The sequence below is a fragment of the Pelodiscus sinensis genome, chromosome 1, assembly GCF_049634645.1.
Source record: "Pelodiscus sinensis isolate JC-2024 chromosome 1, ASM4963464v1, whole genome shotgun sequence".
NCBI classification, from domain to species: Eukaryota; Metazoa; Chordata; order Testudines; family Trionychidae; genus Pelodiscus; species Pelodiscus sinensis.
In genome coordinates this window covers 54,091,483-54,116,710 of record NC_134711.1, presented here as the reverse complement: position 1 = coordinate 54,116,710, position 25,228 = coordinate 54,091,483, and the positions used below count along the sequence as shown (strand labels likewise).

Here is a 25,228-nt window from a genome sequence, read left to right as displayed (position 1 = left end):
CATCAGCTCTCACCTCTCCCCCACCCCCCGATACAGAGTCAACGGGTGGGAGGGGCAGTGTGTTAGGATTAACCGATGAGCCCGCGCTCATTGTTTAATCATGCAAATGTATGCTGTTCACATCTGTACTTATACTAATGCTCTAAAAATAGCTGTGTAGAAACACTTTGATTTTGTGGCTTGGTCTGGAGCTTGGAAGCTGCTTTTCTCTTTAGGCTTTAGAGCTTGAGCTCCAGTTGAAGCCACTAAGAATATGCAGCCAGTTTTAGACCCCTAGCCACGAGTCTGTCAAACTAGGATGCTCACTCCCACTTGCTCCAAAATGCTATGTAGACGAAATCTGATTACATGAGTTTAAATCCCCTCATTTTGAACATTTCAATTCTTATGTTTACTTTCAATGTATTTAATCTCTAGCCTAAAATCAGTTTTATACTGCCTCCCTCATAATAGTATCAGATAGTGCTTAATGCATTAATGTTGTATTTAATATATATATTTAGTTTTATATAACAGTTTGTACTTGTAGGTGGCATAATATTGGCAAAAGTGAATGCACATCACGGTGTGGCCCAGGGTATCGGTCTTTAGATATACACTGCATGAAGTACTCGGTTTCGAAAGGAGTGAGTGTTCCAGTGGATGATAAATACTGTGCTGATCAACAGAAACCACCAATCAGAGAACCCTGTCACGGTGACTGTCTGTTAACCAGCTGGCACTACACAGAATGGTCAGAGGTACAAATTCATACCATGTGATTGTACAGTTGCAGTTCTGTTTAATGTTCAGACTAGATTCTCATTTTTTCCTGGTAGCAATTTACTCTGATTTTCTCTATTTAAGTAACTGAGAGAGATATTTCTTTGGAAAATCTGAGTTGTTTCAGTGGAGATGGTAGCAAACCCTATGTTTAGGTTTCCTAATGTTTTCCATTATAAAAGATTATTGAGACTTTTTTTACAAGCTCTGATACCTTGAGTGTTTGCAGCTGGCCTTTGATATTCAGCAATGAGAAAGCCATTGGGTTAAAGAAGATATTTTTTGTCCCATTTACATTTACATTCCAGTTTAGTTGAGCTACAAACAGTTTAAAAATTGACATTTTGCTTCTTTTGATTTCATTCTTCAGGAAATGTTGTCAGGATGCCAAATCACTGAACATGACCTCATTATCAAAGCAGCAGCATGATTTACACTGGGAACAACTTGGAGCTGCCAGAGCAACTGTAGTCTTCCCAATCTATTCCCCCATGAATATGATACATAGCCTCAGCACCATATCCTCCTCTTTGCAGGCACCACAAAGGACATGAATTCCCCCAGCTCTTAAAGCAGGTGGCAGTGGGGAGGGAGGGCGTGGGGGAGGGAAAAAGTTCAGCTGATCCTCATTTGTAACGCCTATGAACTCAGGACATAGCTTCAGAAACCCATTCTCCCTGTCCTGTTGGACAGGTGCTGCTCACTTCCTTGCGGTAAGGAGAGGCAAGAGAGAGATAACCAGCCTCCCCTGAGAGCTCTGTAGGCCAATAATATTCTAGGCTCCTCTGAGAACTCCTTAAATACTTTAACATTATAAGTAAATGAATTCACATTTTTATTGCTTGGGAAATGTTAATGAATCCGTGGTATAAATGGTATATATGTGAATTGGGCATTGGTTAGATAGCAAGAAGAAGAAGGAAAGACCTACTACATGACGTCTGTGACCTGTTACCAGTGAGATAAGTCTTCTCCTTCTGCCAGCTAATTAGTTCTGTAGCTCAGGTGGTAACAGTTTGTATATAGCAATGCTGAATGTTCAGTGTTCAAACCCTGGTGATGATGTAGAGCAGTAGGGGCAATGTAACAGAATTTTTGAACTTTTCACTTTTAAAAAATGCTTTCAACATTTTGCTTAAAAATTATTTAAATGGCAAAGTCATGAACTTGAAAATTAGAAATACCAGAATTAAGGTTGCCTATGCAGGTCTAATTCTGCCTCCTTGGCTATGTCTACATTGGCACCCCTTCCGGAAAAGGGATGCTAATGAGACCAGTCGGAATTGCAAATGCCGCGGGGGATTTAAATATCCCCCGCAGTATTTGCATGAACATGCTGCCGCTTTTTTCCAGCTCGGGGTTTTGCCGGAGAAAAGCGCCAGTCTAGACGGGATCTTGCGGAAAATAAGCCCTTTTGAAAGTAGGAATAAGGGATCTTCTGGAAAAGGGCTTATTTTCCGCAAGATCCCGTCTAGACTGGCGCTTTTCTCCGGCAAAACCCCGAGCCGGAAAAAAGCGGCAGCCATGTTCATGCAAATCCCGCAGGGGATATTTAAATCCCCCACGGCATTTGCAATTCTGACTGGTCTCATTAGCATCCCTTTTCCGGAAAGGGGTGCCAATGTAGACACAGCCCTTGTGTGTATGTAGTATGTTACTGTCTTTATTTGGATGATGATATACTATTTTCCCCAAAATCCCTGCATTCAATACACAGGAGGGATGCAAAAGGTTGCATAGGCAGTTATAATCTGCCATTTCCTAACTTGCAAGTGCTTGATTTGATATTAAATTACTTTCTATTAACATGATGTTATATGTATTTTATAGAAGATAAAGTATAATTTGCAGCCCTAACTTTTATTTATGAACTATATCCTGGAGCTAAAAACTATATCATGGAGCTAAAAAGGAAAGTAAGACATTTATATACAATATATTTATTTGAAATTTATAGAGTTACACCAGGGATGAATTTGACCAACTATATTTATTTTTATTGTAGGTTGAATTGGTCTTTGTACATTTCTTTTGCTTCATTTTACTTTTTTCTATATTCCAGTGTTCTAGGAGCTGTGAGAGAGGTGTAAGAACCAGAGAATCTTTTTGCATGAACAACTTTGGTCGTCGGCTAGCTGACAGAGAATGTGATGAGCTTCCAAGGATTGTAATGCAGAACTGCAATGAGTTTTTATGTCCAAACTGGGCTACTAGTGAGTGGAGCGAGGTAATACTAATCATGCAAAACTTCAAGCTCCTTTGATATTATATTTTAAAATTATTTTAAATGAAAGCAATACTTTTAAAATGTTCTCTGTTTTGGTTTTATTAGTTATTTTAATTTTACATTAAATATAGTATATACTAATAATAGAGTTTTGCAAAACTCTCAAGTAAAAAACTTACCAGTAATTCAGTTTTTTACTGAAATGTTATTAAAAAACTGTGAGGGTTCTTAGAGCAATTTCATCTAATATTCTGCCACTAACTTTTGTATGTTTCAAAGTAATAAAAACTATGCAATCAAGTAAAGCACATTATTGGTTATGTTTTCATGTAATTATACTGGATTTCTCTGAATTATGATTGGGCTAAACATGTTTCCTTTGGGAGTTATGGCATATGTTTTTTCATCATACGCATATATTTTCTTTACAACTGATACTTTAATATTATGAGTAAATGAACTCTAATTTGTATTCACATTTTTATAGTGAGAGAAATGTTTATGGGTCTTTGGACGGCATGTCCCTGAATGGGGAACAGTTAGAAAACAAGAAAAAAAAGACTTGGTTGTATTAAACTGTAAAAATATTTTTGGGATTAGCTGTACACTAAGCAAAGTTCAACAAATAACTGGAAAAGATGAATTTATTAATTTATATTTCAGACTTTTTATCATCTGACAAATTTAATGTTATAACTCTGTAGTGTCCGGTGACATGTGGCAAGGGAACAAGGCATCGACAAGTCTGGTGTCAACGGAATGATGAAAAACTGAGAGAGAACTTCTGTAATCCAAACTCTAGACCAGAATCAGTAAGGTCATGTGAACTTCAGGAATGTGCATCTTGGCAAGTAGGACCATGGGGCTCAGTAAGTATATGAGCATTTTTTATCTATTCAAGACTTGAATCATCTTGCAACAATAAGGTTTTAACATATTTTCCGTTGGAATATAATTGGCAAGGTTATAAGATTCTGTCACAACATAGCATTGTTTTACATATGTTAAGTCAAAAGTGTTGCTAACCCAAGATTAATAAAAGTAGATGCAATTCACAAAGCAGTCATTGGTGGTATATGCCTAGCCAGTTATTTCTAGATAGATCTGTACTTTTAGGCAGCCTTGATTTAAAATATAAATTAATATATGCTAAGCTAATGATACTGTTAAGAATCTTCAGCTGCTTAATATAATATATCTTTAGGGGAAAGGCACAGCTCATTTATTTTTAATTAAAATAAGCATATTTACAATTCAGTGGTACGTGCTTTGTTTCTAAAGGCATATGTCTGATATATTGCAAAATTCCAAAATAGGATGAATTCATTTGAAAGAGGGATATTTCTGAGAAAATAGTTGAAAAATAGTTCTAAAGGAAGGTGCTTGATTTGATGACTCCCCATCTGAATAATCAAGCCAGCCGTATTTTCAGGTTATTCACAATAGTCTCTGATACTCTGTAAAAATGTCAGAGGGACAGCCGTGTTATAACTCGGGAACTGGGCAGCATATGATAATAATTCTTTTACCTGTGAAATGCAGAGGCATTGTAGAAAAGAGGCCTATAAGCACATTCTTAAACTACTTTGCACTTCTCCAGAACTTTTCATCTATCTAGTCTATCTAACCTTTCTCCATCTAAGGCAGAATTCCTCAAACGTAAAGTGCTGTGAGTCTCAGGAGCAATTGCAAATGATCTGTCTTGTATGCTGGCTTCTCTTCATTTGCACTTGCTAACTAACCTGCATTAAAATGAGCTAAAAATCTATGATCTTAAATACTTTTATAATCTACTCTTCCATGTAAGAAATTGCTGTACTTGACATTTCTGATACATCTACAAGAAATTTGCTAAATAACAAATCCATGTACAGTAATAACAAAACAAAACTCTCCATCCTTATTACTCCACGGTGCCATGAATTGGTATCCACTGATAAATGAAGTGATTTACTGCCTATTTCTGACTTAACAGTAATAGGCACAAGTTTGTTACAGTGCAGGATTTTTTTTTTATATAACTTAAGAGTTCTGAATAGTATATAATGAATCAATGAAGTGTCATTACAATTCATTATAAGCAGAAGTACAAAATTCATAGCATCTACATTGATTTGACTTTTCATGTCATTCCCCACAGTGTTTATCACACACGAAGCTTGTTTCACAGAACTGTTTGTTTCTGGTAACAAGAAGGTTAATTCTGCTTGGTGTACAATGTATCTTCACACAGATTTTGAAGCAATAAAAAGTCAAATGTTTTGATATGGTCCTGAAATAATTTCTTGGGACACTATGGGCATGTCTACACAGCAATGCTATTTTGGAATAAGAAACATTATTTTGAAATAACAAAGTGAGCATCTACACCACAAGTCCATTATTTTGAAATAATTTTGAAATAACAGGTGCCTTATTCTGAAATCTGTAACTCTCATTTCACAAGGAACAATGCCTATTTTTGAAATAGCTATTTCAATATAGGGTGTGAGCTGACAATAAAACTGTGGTTACTTTGGAATAAGTGGCCTCCGGGGATTCGCATAGGTGCCCTGGTAGCCACTCTGTCCACACTCATCAGAACTCTATAGTTCCCCTGCAAGCTTTAAAGGTGCAGCCTCAGGGGAAAGGTCTTATGGCATAAGGAAAGCCCTGATAGCCCTGTGCCACACACCAGCAGGCTTCCCTGCCTTTCCTGCTGCCATGAGCAACCCCTGTGCTCCCACTGAGCCCTCCATGGCTGCAAGAGAGCTGGCAGCCACCTCTGAAGCCCCTGCCTGGGAGTGAAAGAGGAGGGCACCATCCTGGTCGGGTGTAGAGATCCTGGATCTCACTGAGATCTGGGGAGAGGAAAAAACCTCCCAGGATCTCCGCACCAAGCACAGAAACTCTGACATCTATGGCTAGATGGCCAACAGCCTGGGCCAGAGGGGCCATAGCTGTACCCAGAAGCAGATGAGAATGAAGGTGAAGGGTCTGATGCAGGCCTATACCAAGGCCAGGGAGCACAGCTCCCGCTCTGGGGTGGCACCCAACACCTCACTGTTTACCCCTTTCTCCAGATCATTTATAAATAAATTGAATAGGATTGGTCCCAGTTTGGACTCTTGGGGGATACGACTAGTTACCTCTCTCCATTCTGAAAACTTACCATTTATTATTACCCTTTGTTTCCTGTCTTTTAACCAGTTATCAGTCCATGAGAGTACCTTCCCTTTTATCCCATGACAACTTACTTTACTTAGGAGCCTTTGGTGAGGGACCTTGTGAAAGGCTTTCTGGAAATCTAAGTACAGGCAGTCCCCGGGTTACGTACAAGATAGGGACTGTAGGTTTGTTCTTAAGTTGAATTTGTATGTAAGTCGGAACTGGTACATATTGTAGGGGAAACTCTAGCCAAACATTTTTTTTAGTTTTGGATAGCATAGGGAAAGGTTAACTCCCCTCTAATGTTTGTTTTGCTGTCTGTTCCCCTGTTCAGAAGATTTCACATCTATTTCTGTCCCTGTGACAAACTCAGGACTAAAGGAGTAACTCATCAAATACCAAACAGCTCTGCACCATGCTTTGAGCTAATAGCTTTATTTCCACACACCACCCAGGGTTCTAGGAGGAGGGTCCTTTTTTTGCTAACACAATGAGGCCAGCACTTTGTTTGTTTTGGTGGAGTCTTTGTTTGCCCAGGGAGCCCAGCATGTATAGGGGGAGGAGGGGCAGAGAGGCTGCTTTTGTCTGCTGTTCTGCAGCCTGTTGCTCAGGGGAGGGGGCAGCCTGTTGCTGGCAGGGGGGGAGGGGAGAGGCATGCAGGATGCGAGGCCGCGGGGGGGGGGGCAGCAGGCGTGGGGAGGCACTTTTCCTCTGCCCAGCAGCTCTGCAGGATCCCTGTCCCTGTGGCCAGCTGCTGCAGGCAGAGGCCAGTTGGAGCCGGCCGAAGAGGAGGAGGGGGTGGATTCTAGGACCCAGGTGAGCGAGCCCCGGGGACGCTGCTGCGCTCCGGGAGCCCGGCATGTATAGAGGGGAGGAGGGGCAGAGAGGCTGCTTTTGTCTGTTCGGCAGCCTGTTGCTCAGGGGAGAGGGCAGCCTGTTGCTGGCAGGGGGGGGGGCAGCGGGCGTGGGGAGGTACTTTTCCTCTGCCCGGCAGCTCTGCGGGACCCCAGTCGGAGCCGGCCCGAGGAGGAGGAGGATCCTAGGACCCAGGTGAGCGAGCCCCGGGAATGCTGCTGCGCATGTGTGGGAGTTGCCTCACCCCGTTCGTATCTAGGGATCTGACGTAAGTCGGATCCACGTAAGTCAGGGACTGCCTGTACACTATATCTACTGGATCCCCCTTGTCCACATGTTGACCCCCAAAAGAACTCTAGTAGATTAGTAAAGCATTATTTCCCTTTACAGAAACCATGTTGACTTTTCCCCAACAAATTATGTTCATCCGTGTGCCTGACAATTTTATTCTTAAATACAGTTTCAACTAATTTACCCGATAGTGACGTTAGATTTAGCGGTCTATGATTGCCAGGATCAGCTCTAGAGCCCTTTTAAAATATTGGCATCACATTAGCAATCTTCCAGTCATTAGGTACAGAAGCTGATTTAAAGGATAGGTTACAAACCACAGTTAATAGTCCGCAATTTCACATTTGAGTTATTTCAGAACTCTTAGGTGAATGCCATCTGGTCCCAGTGACTTGTTGCTGTTAAGTTTAACAAAACTTGTTGATACCCAGTGGGATATCAAGAGGGCACTCTCTGGAACTTGAGCAATGTTTGGAGAGGACATGATAGTGGACAAAGATGTTTATCTGGGTATAAAATTAATGTATTTGCATTAGCTGCAGTTGTTAAATATTTTGAAGGCTAATAAGTAGAGTAAAGTGAACAAGCCAGTTTCTGTACAACAAAGGTCTGATTTTCAGTTTTAGACATGGAGTTTCCTGAACATAGAATAACTAATGCTAATTGTACATAAAAATGGCATAAACTTTTCATTTGTGGATGCATTTAATATATTTAGATTAGTATGGTAATTAAGCATATAAATTAGCTCCAGTGCAGTAGTTATTCAGAATTGTTATTCAATATTAAAGTTATCTGCAGCAAAAACCTACCTCAACTCCTCAAAGTGTCATAGCAGTGACTCCAGCTTCTCTGATAGTGATAATAGTGTATATTCTCTGGTAGATCATATCATAGTATTAATATGTCAGACTGTCCATAGGAAGGGGACAGTTGACAACCCTCCTGGAGTTGGGTGCTAACTAAATTTGAGCTAGTAAACATGCTACTTATATCATAGACAGCAGGTGGCTGAAAAAATGACTAAAATAACATGAATAAATGAGCTCCAGTTACTTGCATGTTCCTTGATCCATTGTATAGCTGTGGTGCAGGGTTTGATTAATGAGAGGCTGCTAAGCAGGACTGCTCTCACAGGATGTACCTACACATGCCAGACACTTACAAGGGATGACTTGATCAACCATGTAATGAAGGAGAAGGCAAGCATAGCTTGCAATGGCCTTGGTCTCTGCAAAACACAGCAAAGAAAGTAGATGGGAGTGAAGTGGAGACATGGAAGCACCTTCATGCTGGGAAAAAGAAAAGGCACAAGAACCATAGGAGGAATTGGTATTATCGTTATCAAAGAATGGCCGTCCATAACCACCTCTTGCAATTTTAAGTCATCATGCTTCAAAATTCTGTACTTCTCACTGAATTAGAATAGCACCCTCAATATTATCCATCTACGCTTCCATGACCACAAGTGAAGGTGATGATATAAATGAATTCTATTAGGAGCTTGAGGAACCCCTCACTCAAAAATCCATATATATGATTGCAATGGAACACTTCAACACCAAGTTCAGAGGAGGAAAAGAATGCAAAGTTCATTGGAAGGTATGCCTTTGGCAAGTGGAGTTCATGAGGAAAATGACTGCAACACTGAGAGAGACAAAAGGAATGTTGATCCAAAACCCCTGGTGTAAAAAAGGCCAAGTATAGGTGAATCTGGATAATGCCCAATGTGAAGAATAAGAACGGATCTAATATTTCCTGATCAATAAGAGGTATGATGTATTACATCTTAGTAGTGCCATCATTCAAGAATGGTAGTGATCATAACTTACTCAGAGTGAGACTCATTTTCCATATAAGACAAGAAAGTACTACAGATGGCAAATAAGAGACATTGTCTACAAATACTCTATAAACCAATCCTGAATGTGAACATTTCCAAGAAAGAGTGATGTCTCATAACTGTGATGAGGACTATAAAAACTTCACTGATAAATAGAGGCAGTGTATGAAATTTGGTGAGAAAGAAAGAACAAAAAGAGGGTATGTCTACACTACCCTCCTAGCTCAAACTAGCGGGGTAATGTAGGCATACCGCACTTGCAAATGAAGCCCTACCTCCTAGCTCAAACTAGCGGGGTAATGTAGGCATACCGCACTTGCAAATGAAGCCCGAGATTTGAATTTCCCGGGCTTCATTTGCATAAACTGGGCGCCGCCATTTTTTAATCCTTGCTCGTTCGAACCCCGTGCCGCGCGGCTACACGCGGCACGAACTAGGTAGTTCAGACTAGGCTTCCTAGTCCAAACTACCGTTACTCCTCATTCCACTAGGAGTAACGGTAGTTCGGACTAGGAAGCCTAGTCCAAACTACCAAGTTCGTGCCGTGTGTAGCCGCGCGGCACGGGGTTCGAACGAGCAGGGATTTAAAAATGGTGGCGCCCAGTTTATGCAAATGAAGCCCGGGAAATTCAAATCCTGGGCTTCATTTGCAAGTGCGGTATGACTACATTACCCTCCTAGTTTGAACTAGGAGGGTAGTGTAGACATACCCAGAGTGAAGGCAAGAATCTCAGAGGAAATGAGGAACCTACTAGAGAAGTGGAGGAATGTGAAGCAAAATGATTGTGACAAATTCAAGTACTTCCTCCTCTACTAGCTGATAAAAAGATGAAGGAGGACTTTGAGAAGTACTGAAATGAAAATCTCTTAAAGATGACTGAAGGTCACAGAAGACCCCCCAAAAATGCAAACTGGAACTGATAGTGTACAGGTCGACAATGGTGCTGAAGAACAAGCACAGAGATGCAGTAATTAACAGAACAAGGACGGAAGAGGTTTCTGCAAAGATTTGTACACTGAACTGGTCACATTTCAAATAAATCTCTACTACCAATACTTCAGGAGCTCAAGGAACATATATTCCCAATTCTCATCAGTGAAGTTCGACATGAGGCTTACCAAATGAAGGAAGGAAATGTTCCAGGGAAATGGATAAATGAAATACCAGCTGGCAAATCTAGAAAATTCTTGCTCATAGGTTTAGCCATTACCTGTAAATGCAGAAGATACCATCCAGCTGGAAAGAGTCCCCAATACCATTTTGCTATATAAGAAAGGCGACCACGAAGACCTGAAGAACTTCAATATGTCTGTTTTCACATGTTGACAAGCTATTTACCAAAATAATAAAACTGGCTCTCACAGACTGGATGAGCAGCAGCAAAAAGAACAGGCAGGTTTTCAAAGGAATTTCAGCACATTGGGCTGTATCCTTAGTATACACCAACTATAGGAACACTCAAGGGAATAGAAGTTGCTTTTATGCATTGCCTTCATCAACTATGAAAAAGTATATGACAGTGCAGAGATCAATGCGGTGCTAAAATTCCCTACAATAGGGAGTTATTGCAAAATGCCCCCCCTTATTTCAAAATAATAAGTAAAGCGTCCACACTACCAAGCCTATTATTTCAAAATAATGAGCTGGTTATTTTGGAATCTCTACTCCTGCTTTCCTCAGGGAATAACGCTTATTTCGTAGTCATTATTTTGAAGTAGCATTAGTGTGGACGCTCCACTGCTGCTATTGCGAAATAACTACTCCCCAGAGTAATTAAAAGTAATTACTCCCCAATGTTTCCTGGGGCTCTAAGTTGAGGTAGTGCATCTACAATAACGGAGCCTTCCTTGGACTAATTTCAAGGCTCCCCCATAATGGGAATACATTATTTTGATTTTGTTATTTCAGGAGTTATTGTTTTAAATTTAGTTATTTCAAAATAATTTCCTAGGTTAGACATGCCCTTGCAGAACAGGGCATCAGCACAAATTACATCAAATTAGTTGAGGAAGCAAACTCTCAATGCCCAACAGATGTAACTCTGACACCGCCCTTCCCATCACAGTCTAAAAAGGTGTGGAGAAAGGAGATATGGTTACACAAAAACTCTTCACAGCCCTCTTTGAAATGGTAATGAGGTAGATGAAATGGAAGGGTAGACTCAGCTTCAATGGAGAGCAATTAAATCACCTCAGATTCACAAATAATATATTGGTTATCGAAAATAATATCAAACGACAGAAAATGTTATGAGAACTTGACACAAAATGCAGCCAAGTTGGACTGAAAATGTAAAACCAAATTTATGTGGTCTGATGCCTTGCCAAAATCCCAAATAATAATCAAATTATGACAAATAGAAGAAATTGAACAATACATCTATTTGGGCCAAGAAATTAACATGTGCCACAATCGGGAAGGTGAACTCTTGTGACAACAGAAAGCTAGTTGGAGTGCATTCAGTTCTATCAAGGATATCGTTCAAGAAAAAATCAACAAGGCAACACATGTCAATCTCTTCAGCTCAACAGTATTTCCAGCAGTGTTGTCCAGTAGCAAAACATAGGAACTGACAAAAAATAATCGGGCAACAACTGTCTGTCACGAAGAGGGCAATGGAAAGAAGAATTCTGGGTATTTCAGTCCTCAGCCTAGTCCTCAGTAAAATGAGCCAACAGCAGAATGGAGCGCAGGATGTCTTTGTTAAAAGCAGGTACAGTAAAATGAGATAGTCTGGACATATATCTTGGCTCATTGATACTTAATGGAGTTCTCTTGTCACTAAATGGTACCCATGAGAACTGAAATGACCACTTGGCCAACCTCCAAAGAGATGGGAAGATTTAGTTGTGAAGAAGCATGGAAGACATATTGTGATCAGCACAATCTACATGAGGGTTAAAGGATCAAGGTCATTAATGTTATTACACATGTTAAATCATTATTAGAATATTTTTTGAAAGAGAGTAAATTTAGATGTAAATAGAACTACGTGGAAATTATTTCTAGATTATTACATTCCTGTTCTTGTTACACGGATGTTGTTTAATAATAGAAATTCTATCAACATTTTAAAATAATCACCAAGGTTTAAATTGTTTGAAGTAGCTAAAATTGTTATCTTTAACAGTGTGCTGTGACATGTGGACGTGGATACCAAATACGTGCAGTGAAATGTGTTACTGGCAATTATGGAGTTATTTTAGAGGATGACAGAGAATGCAATGCTGCTACCCGTCCTAGAGACAGTCGAGTAAGTAAAACAAATGCATTTCAAGCAAACTATTGTTTGTTTTATTTTGGAAAACCCAAGTATATAAATGTAGCAGAAGGCTACTTAAACAACCTTGCAAATGTATAAGCAAGTAATAAGTAATTGTAATGTGGAAATAAATCTACTTCTTGAAGTCATTGTCCCCACAAATTCAGTTGTTAATGCTCATGCATTACGTACGCAAGAGATCAGATTCTTCTCAGTAACAGTATCTGCTGAGGCCATGCCTAAGGCCTGTAACTGAGGGCATAAAGGGCAGGGCAACTACATCTCATATCCAGTTACTTCTTATCACCCATGGCTGTGAGGTAGATCATGTCTACCTTCCTTGGTCTGACAAGTTAGCTGATATAGTACTATACGTAGAAGTAGTCACTGCTTGTCATTTCATTATTATTTGCTATTAGCCCTAGATAAGTTGTCTTTGCACATAGGCTCAAAATAAACAAACCAAAAATTTTCAGACTAAGGATTGCAAGGAGAAAGGTTTTCCCCTCCCCTCTGTACAAGAGTCATTGGAACAGGAGGATTAGAGCCAGGGTCTGCCAAATCTCAGATGAATGTCCTACCCACTGGCTATGGACTTATTCTCTTTTTCTTAGGCTCAATGTCTATTTAATAATTTGTCCAATTGTAACAGCTTCAGCAGTAGAATTCAAAGAAACCTGCACCAGATTATCCCATAGGCTAGTTCAGAGTTTCTCAAACATGGGGTCAGAACCTTTCAGGGATTGCAAGATTACTATATGGGGGATTGTGAGCAAGGATGTTAGGAGGTGGGTAATTGGGTAACCATGTAGTCGATACAGCTGGTTTCGACTACACGATTCGTAGATAAGGGAAGGCACTCAGAAGGAGCTATCCCTGCTGCGCAGGCAGCCTGGCTCCTACTACATTTAAAATGCAGCGCCACAGCGGGGTAGCTCCTGGACCTGGCGCAAACTGGGACTGAGCCAGGCTTGCTGAGACCCCTGCAGATGGGGGTTGCTGCTGAAGTGCCTACCCTGGCCTTCCTGTGCTGCTGCCTCTGATAGAGACAGCAGCATGGATTGGGGAAGGACAAGCTGCAATGCGGAGACGGTGCTGAGGGAACTGGCTTAAAAGCACCGGCTCCTGCCTTCCACCCCACCCCTCTTACTGCCTCTGATATACAGTCAATAAGGGGCAAGAGGAATGCAAGTAGTCGATTCAAGTATTCTTTTACATTCCTAGTCATGAGCTGTCAACCTGCACCCCAAAATGGTTTGCCTCCAGCATTTATAATAGTGTTAAATATTTGTAATAGTATTAAATATATTTGAAAGTATTTTTATTTATATGGGGGGGGGGGGAAGGAGAGGGTACACACAGTTGCTGTATGTGAAAATAGTCTTCAGTAAAACAGTTTGAGAACTAGTGGACAGGGCTCTTACCTGAGTGGTAGAAACTTCTGATTCAAATATTGTCTCAGCTGGCAAAGCGGGGACTTGAATGATGGACCCTCACATCCTAAGTGATTACTGTCTCAGCTAGGCTAAATTTCAAGAGAGCTCCTTTTCCTCCTGTCTGTTTTGTATTGAGTTTGGTTGTTGCTGCGCATATCTACAGATCAGATCCCACAACTGTCTGCCCCTGGTTCATGTATCACTCTATGGCTTAGGCACCCAGATGCATACAAGGCAGAGAACACCCAGGACACTTGTATTGCAGAAACATACGCAGCAGCTGGATGGGGGTTTTGTGAATACTAATGGTGTCATCATCTGATACTTAGGCCCCTAAATCTCTTTGTGAATCTCTCTTCCCGAATGGAATCTTTATGAATCTTTATGCAGATGTATGGAGTAAATTATTGTTCTTTTTCAATATTGTTGAATAAGACTATGGAAAAGTAGAGAAGAGTCTTACTGAAAAATAGTGTGACCATAATATAATGATGATATGCTTTGTTTTTTGCATTTCTCAAAAAATGTGTTTGAAGTTTATGTTATCCTTTTTCTCACAGGACTGTGATATGGCTCCTTGCCCAGAAACCACAAAATTATGGACAACATCACTTCCTGTCATAAGAAAGGGAACTCAGTGGAGATATGGATCGTGGACACCAGTATGTAATATATTACAGTGGGTGCAGTAGCTAATTATATAGAGTTCCCATTCTGTCCCATTTTTCAGTACTTAGAGCTTACATTTTACCTTTCAGACTGAAATTTTCTAGGCTGTGCAAAAATAGTTCACCAGTTTTTAAATATAGGGAGACTGAGTATATATATTTTCCCACCATGAAAGGATTATTGATGCCTTTGGTTTAAACAGCTGTACTGCTGAACAATTCTGGGTTAAAGTTGTAATTTTGCCTGTAAATAAGCTTTTTGAAAAGAAGTGTCTTTGACTACTCTGGGAAAAATTGGTTTTGATTTATCCAAGATATGAGCATTTGAAAAGATGCACTGAATCTGCTTATTTTTTCATGAGCTCATAAAGCATGTAACTGAGACATGCATGCATATGTATTTTAGCTGTGTAAAGTATACTTAAATTGATGCCGGATTGAGATGCCTATGCAAAAAGGCTTTGACTCAATTCTTGGCCAGTTTTTGATATATGAACACATCAGATTTATGCTGATGTAAAATACAAGAACAAAAAAACAAGTGATAGAGAGGTGGCAGGCAGCTCCCCTGAGTGCTCTTCATTGAAAACCTCACACTGGCAGGCTGGGACTGAGCCAGCCTGATGGTCTGAGTTTTAAATGCAGAACACACTTGGGGAAGGCGGGGGGGGGGGAAGGGGGGGGGGGGTTGCAGTTAACTGGGACATTAATCAATAAGAAATTGCTTATCAGCTAAATGGTTGGCTGACTAGCTGTTAACATCCCTAGTATAAAATAATTGAAAAGTATGGGAAGATGTGACCTATATCTATCTAAAGTTGTAGAAAAAATAATCATTACATGATAATGCAGTCATATAATTTGAGGACTACATCTTAAAACATACATTCATGCACAGCAAACTTAAGGTTGCACATCCAAATCTCATGCCCTTTCTGTGATCTGCGTATATCAGGCCCATCTAGCAGGATGCCTCCTTTCATTCCCTGATACTATAGCTCCATTAGAGCCACACTGTCAGGGTTTCTCCACTAGCAATTGCTCCCAAAACTTCACCTTAAAGTGAGTTATTCACCATGGAGAGAGGGCAAGAAAAGTGATATAGCCTTAGACAAATACACATCTGGGGTTAAGAGTTACTCTGGATTTAGAATAGTATAATTGAGGTTAGAATTTGGCTCATAGTGTTTAATTTATGGATTAAAACCTATGTTAAATCATATTAGTACTAAATATGCTGACATTTACAAGTTCATTGATCTAATAAAACATGATCAACGTATATTTTTCTCTTTCATAGTGCTCTGCATCTTGTGGAAAGGGTAACCGTGCTCGCTATGTGAGTTGTAGGGATTTTCATGGTGGAGTTGCTGATGAATCACTCTGTACACATTTACCCAGACCGGCTGAGATTTCAGACTGTTTTAGTCCATGTGGGCAGTGGCAAACTGGAAATTGGTCCCCTGTAAGTGTTGTTGTTATATATATTGTGTTAGTACCCAATGACTCTGATTAGAATTAGGTTCTCATTGTGCTAAGTGCTGTGTAGTTTTGTAAGGATAAACTGTGTCCTCAGAAAATAAATTATACTTTTATTAATTTCAAAAGTAAATATGAATATTTTAGTTATTGTTTTTTTATGTTATACTGTATCACAAATGTTGGGTTAATTTTTGGTCAGTGCACAGTTACATGTGATAATGGAATAGCAACAAGACAAGTTGTCTGTGTCAACTACCATCAACAAATTGATGAGAATTACTGTGATCCTGAAAGCCGTCCTTCCAAAGAGCAAGAGTGTAACATGCCTCCATGCCTGCCAGTTTACCGTCATACTCCTAAAATACATGACCATCCGAGCCGTTTTCCAGAACTAGATTACCCTCCAATACACAAGGGTCAAAACCCACAAGATAATGTAAATCAATGGAGCCATCCTTCTGTTGGAGGAAACCAGTGGAGAACAGGACCATGGGGAGCAGTAAGCAAACTACTAAAATATATTTACTGTTTGCCGTTCTGCATGAATTAGAGTTTTCTCTTACCTTTTTTAACATTTCTAAAAATGACATTGTAGTACAGTACCTATTTGACAAGCTTAAATATTTGTTTTTATTTTAAAAACAATATTTTCATACATTTGATCAAAAGCAATTTATTTTGATTTTTAACCTGTAGAATGTTTAGAACTTTTACAGTGGAGGGGGAGGGTTAGTTTATAGTTCAGTGCCAATTTCCAGCATCCTTATTTTCAAGTTCTTTAAGCAATATATTTTACATTTCAGTGCTTGCTCAACTAACAGAGATGTGTATGTGCCTCTTGTTTTACTAGTGCTCTAGTACTTGCGCAGGCGGATTCCAGCGTCGGGTTGTGGTATGTCAAGATGAGGATGGAAGAAGTGCTAGTTACTGTGATGAGACAGCAAAGCCCCCAGAATCAAGGCACTGTGATTCTGGACCCTGTCCACGATGGAACTATGGGAACTGGGGAGAGGTGAGGGTTATTTAACAATTTTTAAAAAGGTATTCATCAACCTTTTGTGCATTTTAAAGGTAAAATAATTACTTGGTTTTGTATGCAACAGGGAATCTTTTTTACCAATCTAAAAACTTTCAAACTGAAAAGTCTTCACAATGAATAACCAATTTATTTGTTCAATGATTAATCCTATTTGTTCAATGATTAATCCAGCCTGTGTAGTATAGATTGCTTATAAGTGATTTTATTTTCTTCCCTATCACTCATAGAAATGTTAAACAGTATAGGACTAAAACCCGTTAGGACCACAATAAACACATCATCATATATATAGTAGCCCAATGTCTGTGAGTCTGTAACACTGAAATGCTGGCTGTTCCCTCTGGGGGGCACTGTTGCCTGAAATGCTGGCTGTTCCTGCTGGGCGGCGCTATTGCCTCATATGCTGGCTGTTCCCTCTGAGTGGCCCGTGCTGCATGGGGAGTGCAGGGCCCAAACGGCTGCTTGCGCCACTTGCTCCCATGCGGCGGTGTGGCTCAGTGGTGCAAAAGTCAGCTGAGCGCCACAGCGGGAGGAGAAGAGGGGCGGGGCGATGACGTACATGGCCAGGGGGCAGGGCCTGCCCGTGTACGTCACCACCCCAGTCCCCTTCGCCTCCTGACGTGGTGCTCGGCTGACTTCTGCTCCGCTCAGCCAGGCCGCCATGATGGAACCCAAACGGACACTTGCTCCCCTGTGGCGGCCCGGCTGAGTGGTGCAGAAGTCAGCCGAGTGCCACGGCGGGAGGCAAAGGGGAGCGGGGTGGTGATGTGCGGTGTGACAGCAGCTCTAGGCCCCGCACCCTGGCCATGAACGTCACTGCCCCGCCCCCCCTTCGCCTCCTGCCGTGGCGCTCGGCTGACTTCTGCTCAGCCAGGCCGCCACGTGGGAGCAAGTGGTACAAGCGATTGTTGGGTTCCGCGCTCCCCATGCAGCACAGGGAGTGCGTAGCCCAAATGACCATTTGGGCTCCACGGTCCCCCGAGTGAGAGGCAGGATGGGGAGGAGAAGAGAAAGCGAGAGGCAGAGAAAGTGGCAGAAGGCGGATGAGAGCTGAGGGGGGGGGACGCCGTAGGAGGAGAGAGAGAGAGAGAGAGAGAGATGGAGCGAGAGACCGGAGGCTCAGGAGAGAAGACCGTTGTGGAGGAGAGACCTGAAAATCCCGTCTTATGACGGGCTAATTGGCTAGTCTTGATAATAATTGCCCACTTACAATTGTATTTTGAAACCTGTTAGTTAGCTCATTTTAATTTATTTCATATGTCCATTTTTAAGTTTTGCATTGCTCTTACAGTTGCCAGATGGTTTCAACAAAAATACCTAACACCCCTCCTCCCCCAAAAAAAACACCGGGGAAAAAATTCTGTTGAGGCGGGGAAAAAAAGAGAGGGGAAGCCAAAGTTGTTGAGCCAAAAAAAAAAAAAGGACCCCAAGAGTTATTAAGCAAAAAATAAATAAAAACAGCATTAAAATAATATGGCCCCTTTAATTGCATGCAGAGTCAGACTAGGGAGAGGAAGAGGAGAGGTTGACCACTAAGACCCAGAGGAGGCATTGCTTCCCCTTGCTCAGGTCTTGAGGGTTTTTGCCGGCGGCCATCTTTTTCTTTTGGTCAAGCCACGAGAGAGCTTCCCTGCGGAACCAGGTAAGCGGAGGGCCAGGGCTGGGGAGCCGAGGCCCAAGGAGGACGTCCAGGGGCTGGTTCCAGTTGCCGAGTGTGTAGGATTGCCAGGTGTCCGGTATTTTCGTCTCCTGGCCGGGAAAAAAACAGAAAATACCGGACATTTCAGGTGTCCAGTATTTTCTAAAAAAAATTTACCGGACAGGTGGCGAAAATACCGGACTGTCCAGTAAAATATTGGACACCTGGCAACCCTAAATTGTTCTACTTTCTTAATGTTTTGTGCAGTACCAAACAAAATGGAAATGTATAACACATAAGGACTACTACCTTATCAACTAGATTTACAATCTTATAAAAATTATATGAAATTATCTATTTTCCATAAGCCCATATTGATTCATCATCATCATCATCATTATCATCATCAACAACCATGGGCTCAATGCCTCCCTCACTATTTCCTTCCATCTTTCACTGTCCAATGAGGAATGGCTTGGTTTCTGTAGACTAGCTCTGCACCAATCTACTGTATCATCTACCCATTCTCTGTGGGGTCTGCCTCTCCTGTCCAGAGCATCCAACATTGGTAGACCTCATTCTATGAGGAATAAGGCCTCTTCCAAAAAAGCTTTTTCGGAAGAGGGTGTGTATTGACGATCCACTGTTGCTATGTCAAAATAGCTCCTCACCAGGGCCATTCTAAAGTTATTCCTCCCCAGTGCCTCCTGGGGCTCTAAATTGAGATAGTGCATCCATATAAGGAGAGCCTACCTCTGACTAATTTTGAGGCTTTCTTGCAGTGTAGACTCTCTATTTCGAAATAAGCTATTCTGGAAGATATCTTCCGGAAAAGCTTATTTTGAAAGAAGCTTGCAGTGTAGACATACCCGTTAGGAAATATGGTTTAGATTAAATTACTGTATCGAGACCTTCTAGTGCACAACTAGTTAAACACCTATACTCAAAAGGTATCAATGGTTTGCTGTCAAACTGGGAAGATCTATCTAATCGGGTTGCCCATGGTATTGGGTTCAGTATTATTTAATATTTTCATTAATACTTGGGTAATGCGGTGGAGAGCATGCTTATAAAATTTGTGAATGTCACCGAGCTGGGATTGCTTGCAAGCACTTTGTGGGACATGATATTAATTAAATATTATCTTGATAAATAGGAGAGTTATTCTCCAATCAACAAGATGAAATTCAATAGAGAAGTTCAAAGTATGCACTTAGGAGAAAAAAATTAAACACACAACTACAAAATGGAGAAATACCTGGCTAAGCAGCAGTACTGCAGAAAAGATTTGGGATTTATAGTGGATCACAAATTGAATATGAGTTGTCAAATTGATGCAGTTGCAAAAAGGTTACTAACACCCTAGGGTGTATTAGCAGGAGTATTTGTATGTAAGACAAGAGAGGTAATTTTCCTGCTTTACTTGACACTGGTGAGGCCTCAGCTAGAATACTTTGTCTAGTTTCTGGTGCCACACTTAGGAACAATATGGACAAATTGGAAAGAGTCCAGAGGAGAGCAACAAAAATGATAAAAAGTTTAGAAAATCTGATCTATGAGGACAGGTTTAAAATAAACGGGGCTTGTGTAGACTTGAGAAAAGAAGATAGGGGAGTGTGGTGCGGGGCAGCAGGAAGGTCCCGATAGCAGTCTTCAAATATGCTGTTGTAAGGAGGATGGTGTTGTTTTCCATGTCCACTGAAAGTCAGACAAGAAGTAATGGACTTAATCTGCACTGAGGGTCAGAGTTTAGATTAGGTATTAGGAAAATCTTTCTAACTATGGGGTTAGTAAATACTTGAACAGGTTATGAAGGGAGATAGCGCATCATCACTGGAGCAGGTTTTTTAGAGCTGCCTAGACAAACACCTGTCAAAGATATGCTTGGTCCTGCTGTAGCACCAGAGGTTGAACCAAATGACTTTGAGGTCGCATCCTACATTCTATAAATCTGTGATTCCATGTCACACAGATTGAAGTCCCCCTTAATAACACAGCTGTGTTCCCCTACACAAAAACAGATAGGGGATAGGTGCTTAAAAGCCAGTCATTTGTTCTCTTGTGTGATTTAGTGGTCTGCAGCAGACATGAGCCAGTATTCTCTGTTGTGCTGTGTCTTTTGTGGCACTGACTCATAAACATTCAAAGACACTTGTTTTTAATTGCCAATGTCTCAGAAGCAAGTAATGCCATTTTTTACATGGAGTGCTACTTCCCTCCCCTTCTGCCTACTTGATCCTTCCCAAATAGATTATAACCATTTGTTTTAACATCTAACTTTTCTGATCAGGTTCAGAAATACCACCTAGGTTGAATTTCTGCTAATAAATAAGCATTTCATATTCCTCCTGTTTAGTACTTACTCTCCTAGCAAGTGAAAACATTTCTCAGAACCTGAAGCTTACAGTACAACTGACTAGCAGCATTGCAAGAATTACTATTCATAGGGTATATGGAGAATATAGTAGATGGCTAAAGAACTGGATTGTATAGGTTGTATCTCCTTAACCAAGGCTCTCTGGTCCAGCAACATCTATGGTCCTGTAGGACCACGGTTGTTTCTGGACTACAGAGCCCAGCTATAGGGAGGTCTGACTGCAGGGCAGAAGAATGGTGGAGGGCTGGCAGCTCAGTATCAATGGGAAGGGGGCAGCTGGTGCAGTGGGGAGTTCTGGCCCCAGCAGCCAGGCAGTAGCGGGGTCGGCAGCAGCCATAGAGCTCGGGCCTGGGTCCTGGCCCTGGCCAGGCAGCCTTGGCCCCAGCAGCAGACCTCTGGCCTTGGCAGCTCTGGCCCTGGTTACGGAGCTCCGGCCCCAGCAACAAATAGCCAGGCAGCTCCAGCCCTGGCCGCAGAGCTCCAGTTCTAGTGCACTTTGTTGTAGTGTTGTAGTATACTTTGTTGCTCAATACTCCTGAAGATTCTCTTGTTCAAAGCAGGAAACTTGGTTTCATATCCAGTTTCTATTTGCCCTTATAGAAAAAGGTGTACATGCCACACTAACTGTGGCCCCGAATTAATTTCTCTTAATTTTTTTCTTTCAAACTAGTGTTCATTGCTGCCCAAAGGAGCAGACTGTTTTCTATCTTCTTGTAAATTGTAGAAAAATGTTAACTAAATATAAATATGCAGTTTTGTAAGCTCTTTGGGGCACAGTCTTCATTATAGGTAGATGAAGTAAATGAGGCCAAGATTTTTTGACAGATGCATATAAACTGTAGTGCAATAAAATATTAAATAGTAATAACAGTTTATTGGTTATACAAATTTCTGTTTGGAATGTGAAGACTGCCTATGAGCCGCCTGAACTCTATCTTTTTATTTTTTTAGTGTACTCATACATGTGGAGATGGAATAAAGACAAGATTAGTGATTTGTCAGCTTCCGAGTGGCCAAATGTTGAATGATGAAAACTGTGAAATTCTAGAAAAGCCACCTAACATTGCACAATGTAATGTGCATTCTTGCCCAGGCGATGTTTCATGGCAACGGGGACCATGGCAATCGGTACGATAGTATTCACTATTTTCTTTCTTTCTTTCTTTCTTTCTTTCTTTCTTTCTTTCTTTCTTTCTTTCTTTCTTTCTTTCTTTCTTTCTTTCTTTCTTTCTTTCTTTCTTTCTTTCTTTCTTTCTTTCTTGTATGTTTGATCACAGGGAGACAAAATTGTGTGGAATATATCCATTGTAGCTTTTTTAAGTATCTGCTCCCATTTAGTTAAATGGCAAACTTCCATTGACTGGTGCGGCAGCAGGATGTAAACCATCATAAGAAAGATGGCTGCTCTTCATCCTGGATTATAATACCAAATTAACAGTTTTTTGTGTCCTGGATGGGAGGAATCATTTTGGGATTTTAATTTTAAAATAAATACTATAATTTGTACTATAGTATTATCTACATATTTGTAACTATATTTACAGTATATGTAGATATCTAATGTGCAACATTCTGATCAAAGATACATCTAAGCATCAAATATATCTCACACATATGTATATTTTGTTTTCCCTGTAATCAGTCAATATTGTACTCTGTATTTTATGTATAGTTGTGTATGGTTTACATTTGTGTATATAACAGTGACTAATTAAAGATGTCTGTATAATTGTATAAGTAATTATAATAGAGCTCCTGTCTATATCTAACTGTCTATTATTATGTAAAAACAAATACAGTGATTACTATTAACATCTGTATAGTTCCCACTTGCAGATACTTTACATTATTGAAATAATCATAGTAGACCCCATGCTAAAGGACTATGTAGTATTCCTTATGTATTGAATACCATAGTAACCTTTATTAGCCAACATGCAAAAACTGTAAAGAGATTAATGGCAACCCACTGTAGGGTCTGGATCCAGCTCCACTGGGAGCAAGACCAGGATCACTATTCTATTAAATGTTACTTATACCAACAAGCTGATTTCATTTTATGTTTTTGATCAAAGAATGTGAAAATATTAATTGAACTTCAGCTTTCAATGTTAAAATATTTTAAAATAATTTTATAATCTAAATTTGGTACAAATATAAATTAATAATTTATAATAGTATCTCTCTTTCTTCCACTGTGCAAATTAGAGTTTCAGTCTTATGCTGATGCCTGCATGTCTGTCAAGAAAATCTTGCTTATAGCCTTTTATCAAATGTTAATTAGTAACTTGCAAACACTAATCTCTGCTTTTTTTTTGTTTGTTTTTTAATTGTAGAATTACATGCTGAAGGGGTAAGCAGAACTTTCAGCATATCACTGACTAGAAGTTTAATGTTTGTTCTTTTTCAGTCTCCTGAAATCACTTACTCCCAGTCTTTTCTCTGGGTGCTGCTGCAGATTGCACTGCAGTATGTGGAGGTATATCTAAACAGCAGTGTTATTTCGGATTAACTGACGTTATTCCAAAATAACATAGTCCGTGTCTACACTACAAGCATTTATTTCAACATAATGTCAAAACAATGTCGAGCTGGAGGACTTCTAACTCCAACTCCCATAACCCTCATTTTATGAGGAGTAAGGGAAGTTGGAGGAAGAGTGCTTGTTCTCAGACTTCCTGCAGTGTAGACAGCGCCAAAAGCTGAAATAAGCTATTTTGACTTAAGCTACACAATTGATGTAGCTCAAGTTGCATAGCTTATTTTGGCTTTAGCCCTGATGTATAGACATGTCCTGGGTGGCCTCACAGTCATAAATGGAATGGTGATCTAATGTAGCATAGAGTCAGTCTGTTGAGAAAGTGGGGCCCAAGTAAATGCCCTGTTTATACCATATGTGTTGTAGTTTGGCAGTGATTTTCATATTTTATACCTCAGATGATATAAAGTGGATTTTATATTTTTCAAAACTAATCCATATGGTTTTAAATGACACTTTTTACAACCCAGTGGGAACCTTTACTTGACCTTCTCTTGACTCCATAGCCTACTGAGGTTCTGTGGTGATGTTTACATCACCCACGTATTGCTCATTGGGTGTTGCTCCAAAAGAAAGCATTGGTCATCAAAACCTGTAGGGGGACCAAAGATGAAAGTATATTCATCTGTTCTTCTTAACCTTGTTGTTGGGAGTATTCAGGACGTGATACTATAAAGAACATTAAAAAAAATATTTCAAAACATCTTGCTTAGATGAATGCACATTGTCTGGAATTTTTTATCACTATGGGTATGTCTACACTTGCAGCCTATTTTGGAATAGGGCTACAAATGTAGGTATTCAGAATTGCAAATCAAGCCCAGAATTTAAATATCCCGCGCTTGATTTGCATCTTTCTGGCCGGGCGCCATTTTTTAAATTTACAAACCCAGAATAACTGCCCGCGTCTACACATGACAGTGAAATGGGTGTTCAAAATAAAGTCCTATTTCGAACTACCTATTAAACCTCATTGCTGGAGGAATAACAGGTAGTTTGAAATAGGGCTTTATTTCGAATGCCCGTTTCACTGCTGCGTGTAGACGCGTACAGTTATTCCGGGCTTGTAAATTTCAAAAAATGGCGCCCGACCAGGAAGATGCAAATCAAGCATGGGATATTTAAATCCTGGGCTTGATTTGCAATTCCGAATGCCTACATTTGCAGCCCTATTCCAAAATAGGCTGCAAGTGTAGACATACCCTAAGGGCTAGAATGTGTGCATTTGGCACTACCCTTAGTTAGAGTGGTGTGAAGTTGCAGAGTGCTGGAGAAGTACTAGGAGTTTGTCTCAAAAGCAGAAAGCCGACTCTGTGCTCTCCAGTGCATTGTAGTGTGCACCACTGCAAACTGCTACACTTAGAATATTTCTCCACTCCCACCTCACTGGCTCTGCTGACCTGTGTATAATGAAGGGTGGGGAGAAGCTATGACTTTGCCTTCCATGTGTCATTTTGCAGTACTATACAACCTCAGATGAGCGTCTGGTAACTGTCCTGTGATCTCTGGAGCTCTTCGAGTCTGCCTTATCTTCACCTTGGCCCTCATATTTCCCTTCCCCACTCCTCTAAAAGCTCAGAAGGAACTACGTAGAATTTAGTTCTCCTTACTTAAAAATTCTTAAAAATATTATTGAAGAACAAGTATAACTGTGGGTAAG

General features: G+C 40.5%; 1 protein-coding gene across 6 annotated transcripts in view; it reads left to right on the top strand.

Moving 5' to 3' along the window:
- Positions 1 to 25,228, top strand: part of ADAMTS20 (ADAM metallopeptidase with thrombospondin type 1 motif 20) — a 189,380-nt gene that overhangs the window by 114,876 nt on the left and 49,276 nt on the right. For all 6 annotated transcript variants that reach the window (XM_075930240.1, XM_075930234.1, XM_075930230.1 and 3 more), the window contains 9 exons: positions 530 to 740; positions 2,825 to 2,989; positions 3,694 to 3,858; positions 12,257 to 12,379; positions 14,385 to 14,486; positions 15,793 to 15,957; positions 16,174 to 16,473; positions 16,825 to 16,986; positions 21,981 to 22,157. In XM_075930240.1, coding sequence (XP_075786355.1) covers positions 530 to 740; positions 2,825 to 2,989; positions 3,694 to 3,858; positions 12,257 to 12,379; positions 14,385 to 14,486; positions 15,793 to 15,957; positions 16,174 to 16,473; positions 16,825 to 16,986; positions 21,981 to 22,157 — 1,570 coding nt within the window. The remainder of the gene's footprint in view (positions 1 to 529; positions 741 to 2,824; positions 2,990 to 3,693; positions 3,859 to 12,256; positions 12,380 to 14,384; positions 14,487 to 15,792; positions 15,958 to 16,173; positions 16,474 to 16,824; positions 16,987 to 21,980; positions 22,158 to 25,228) is intronic.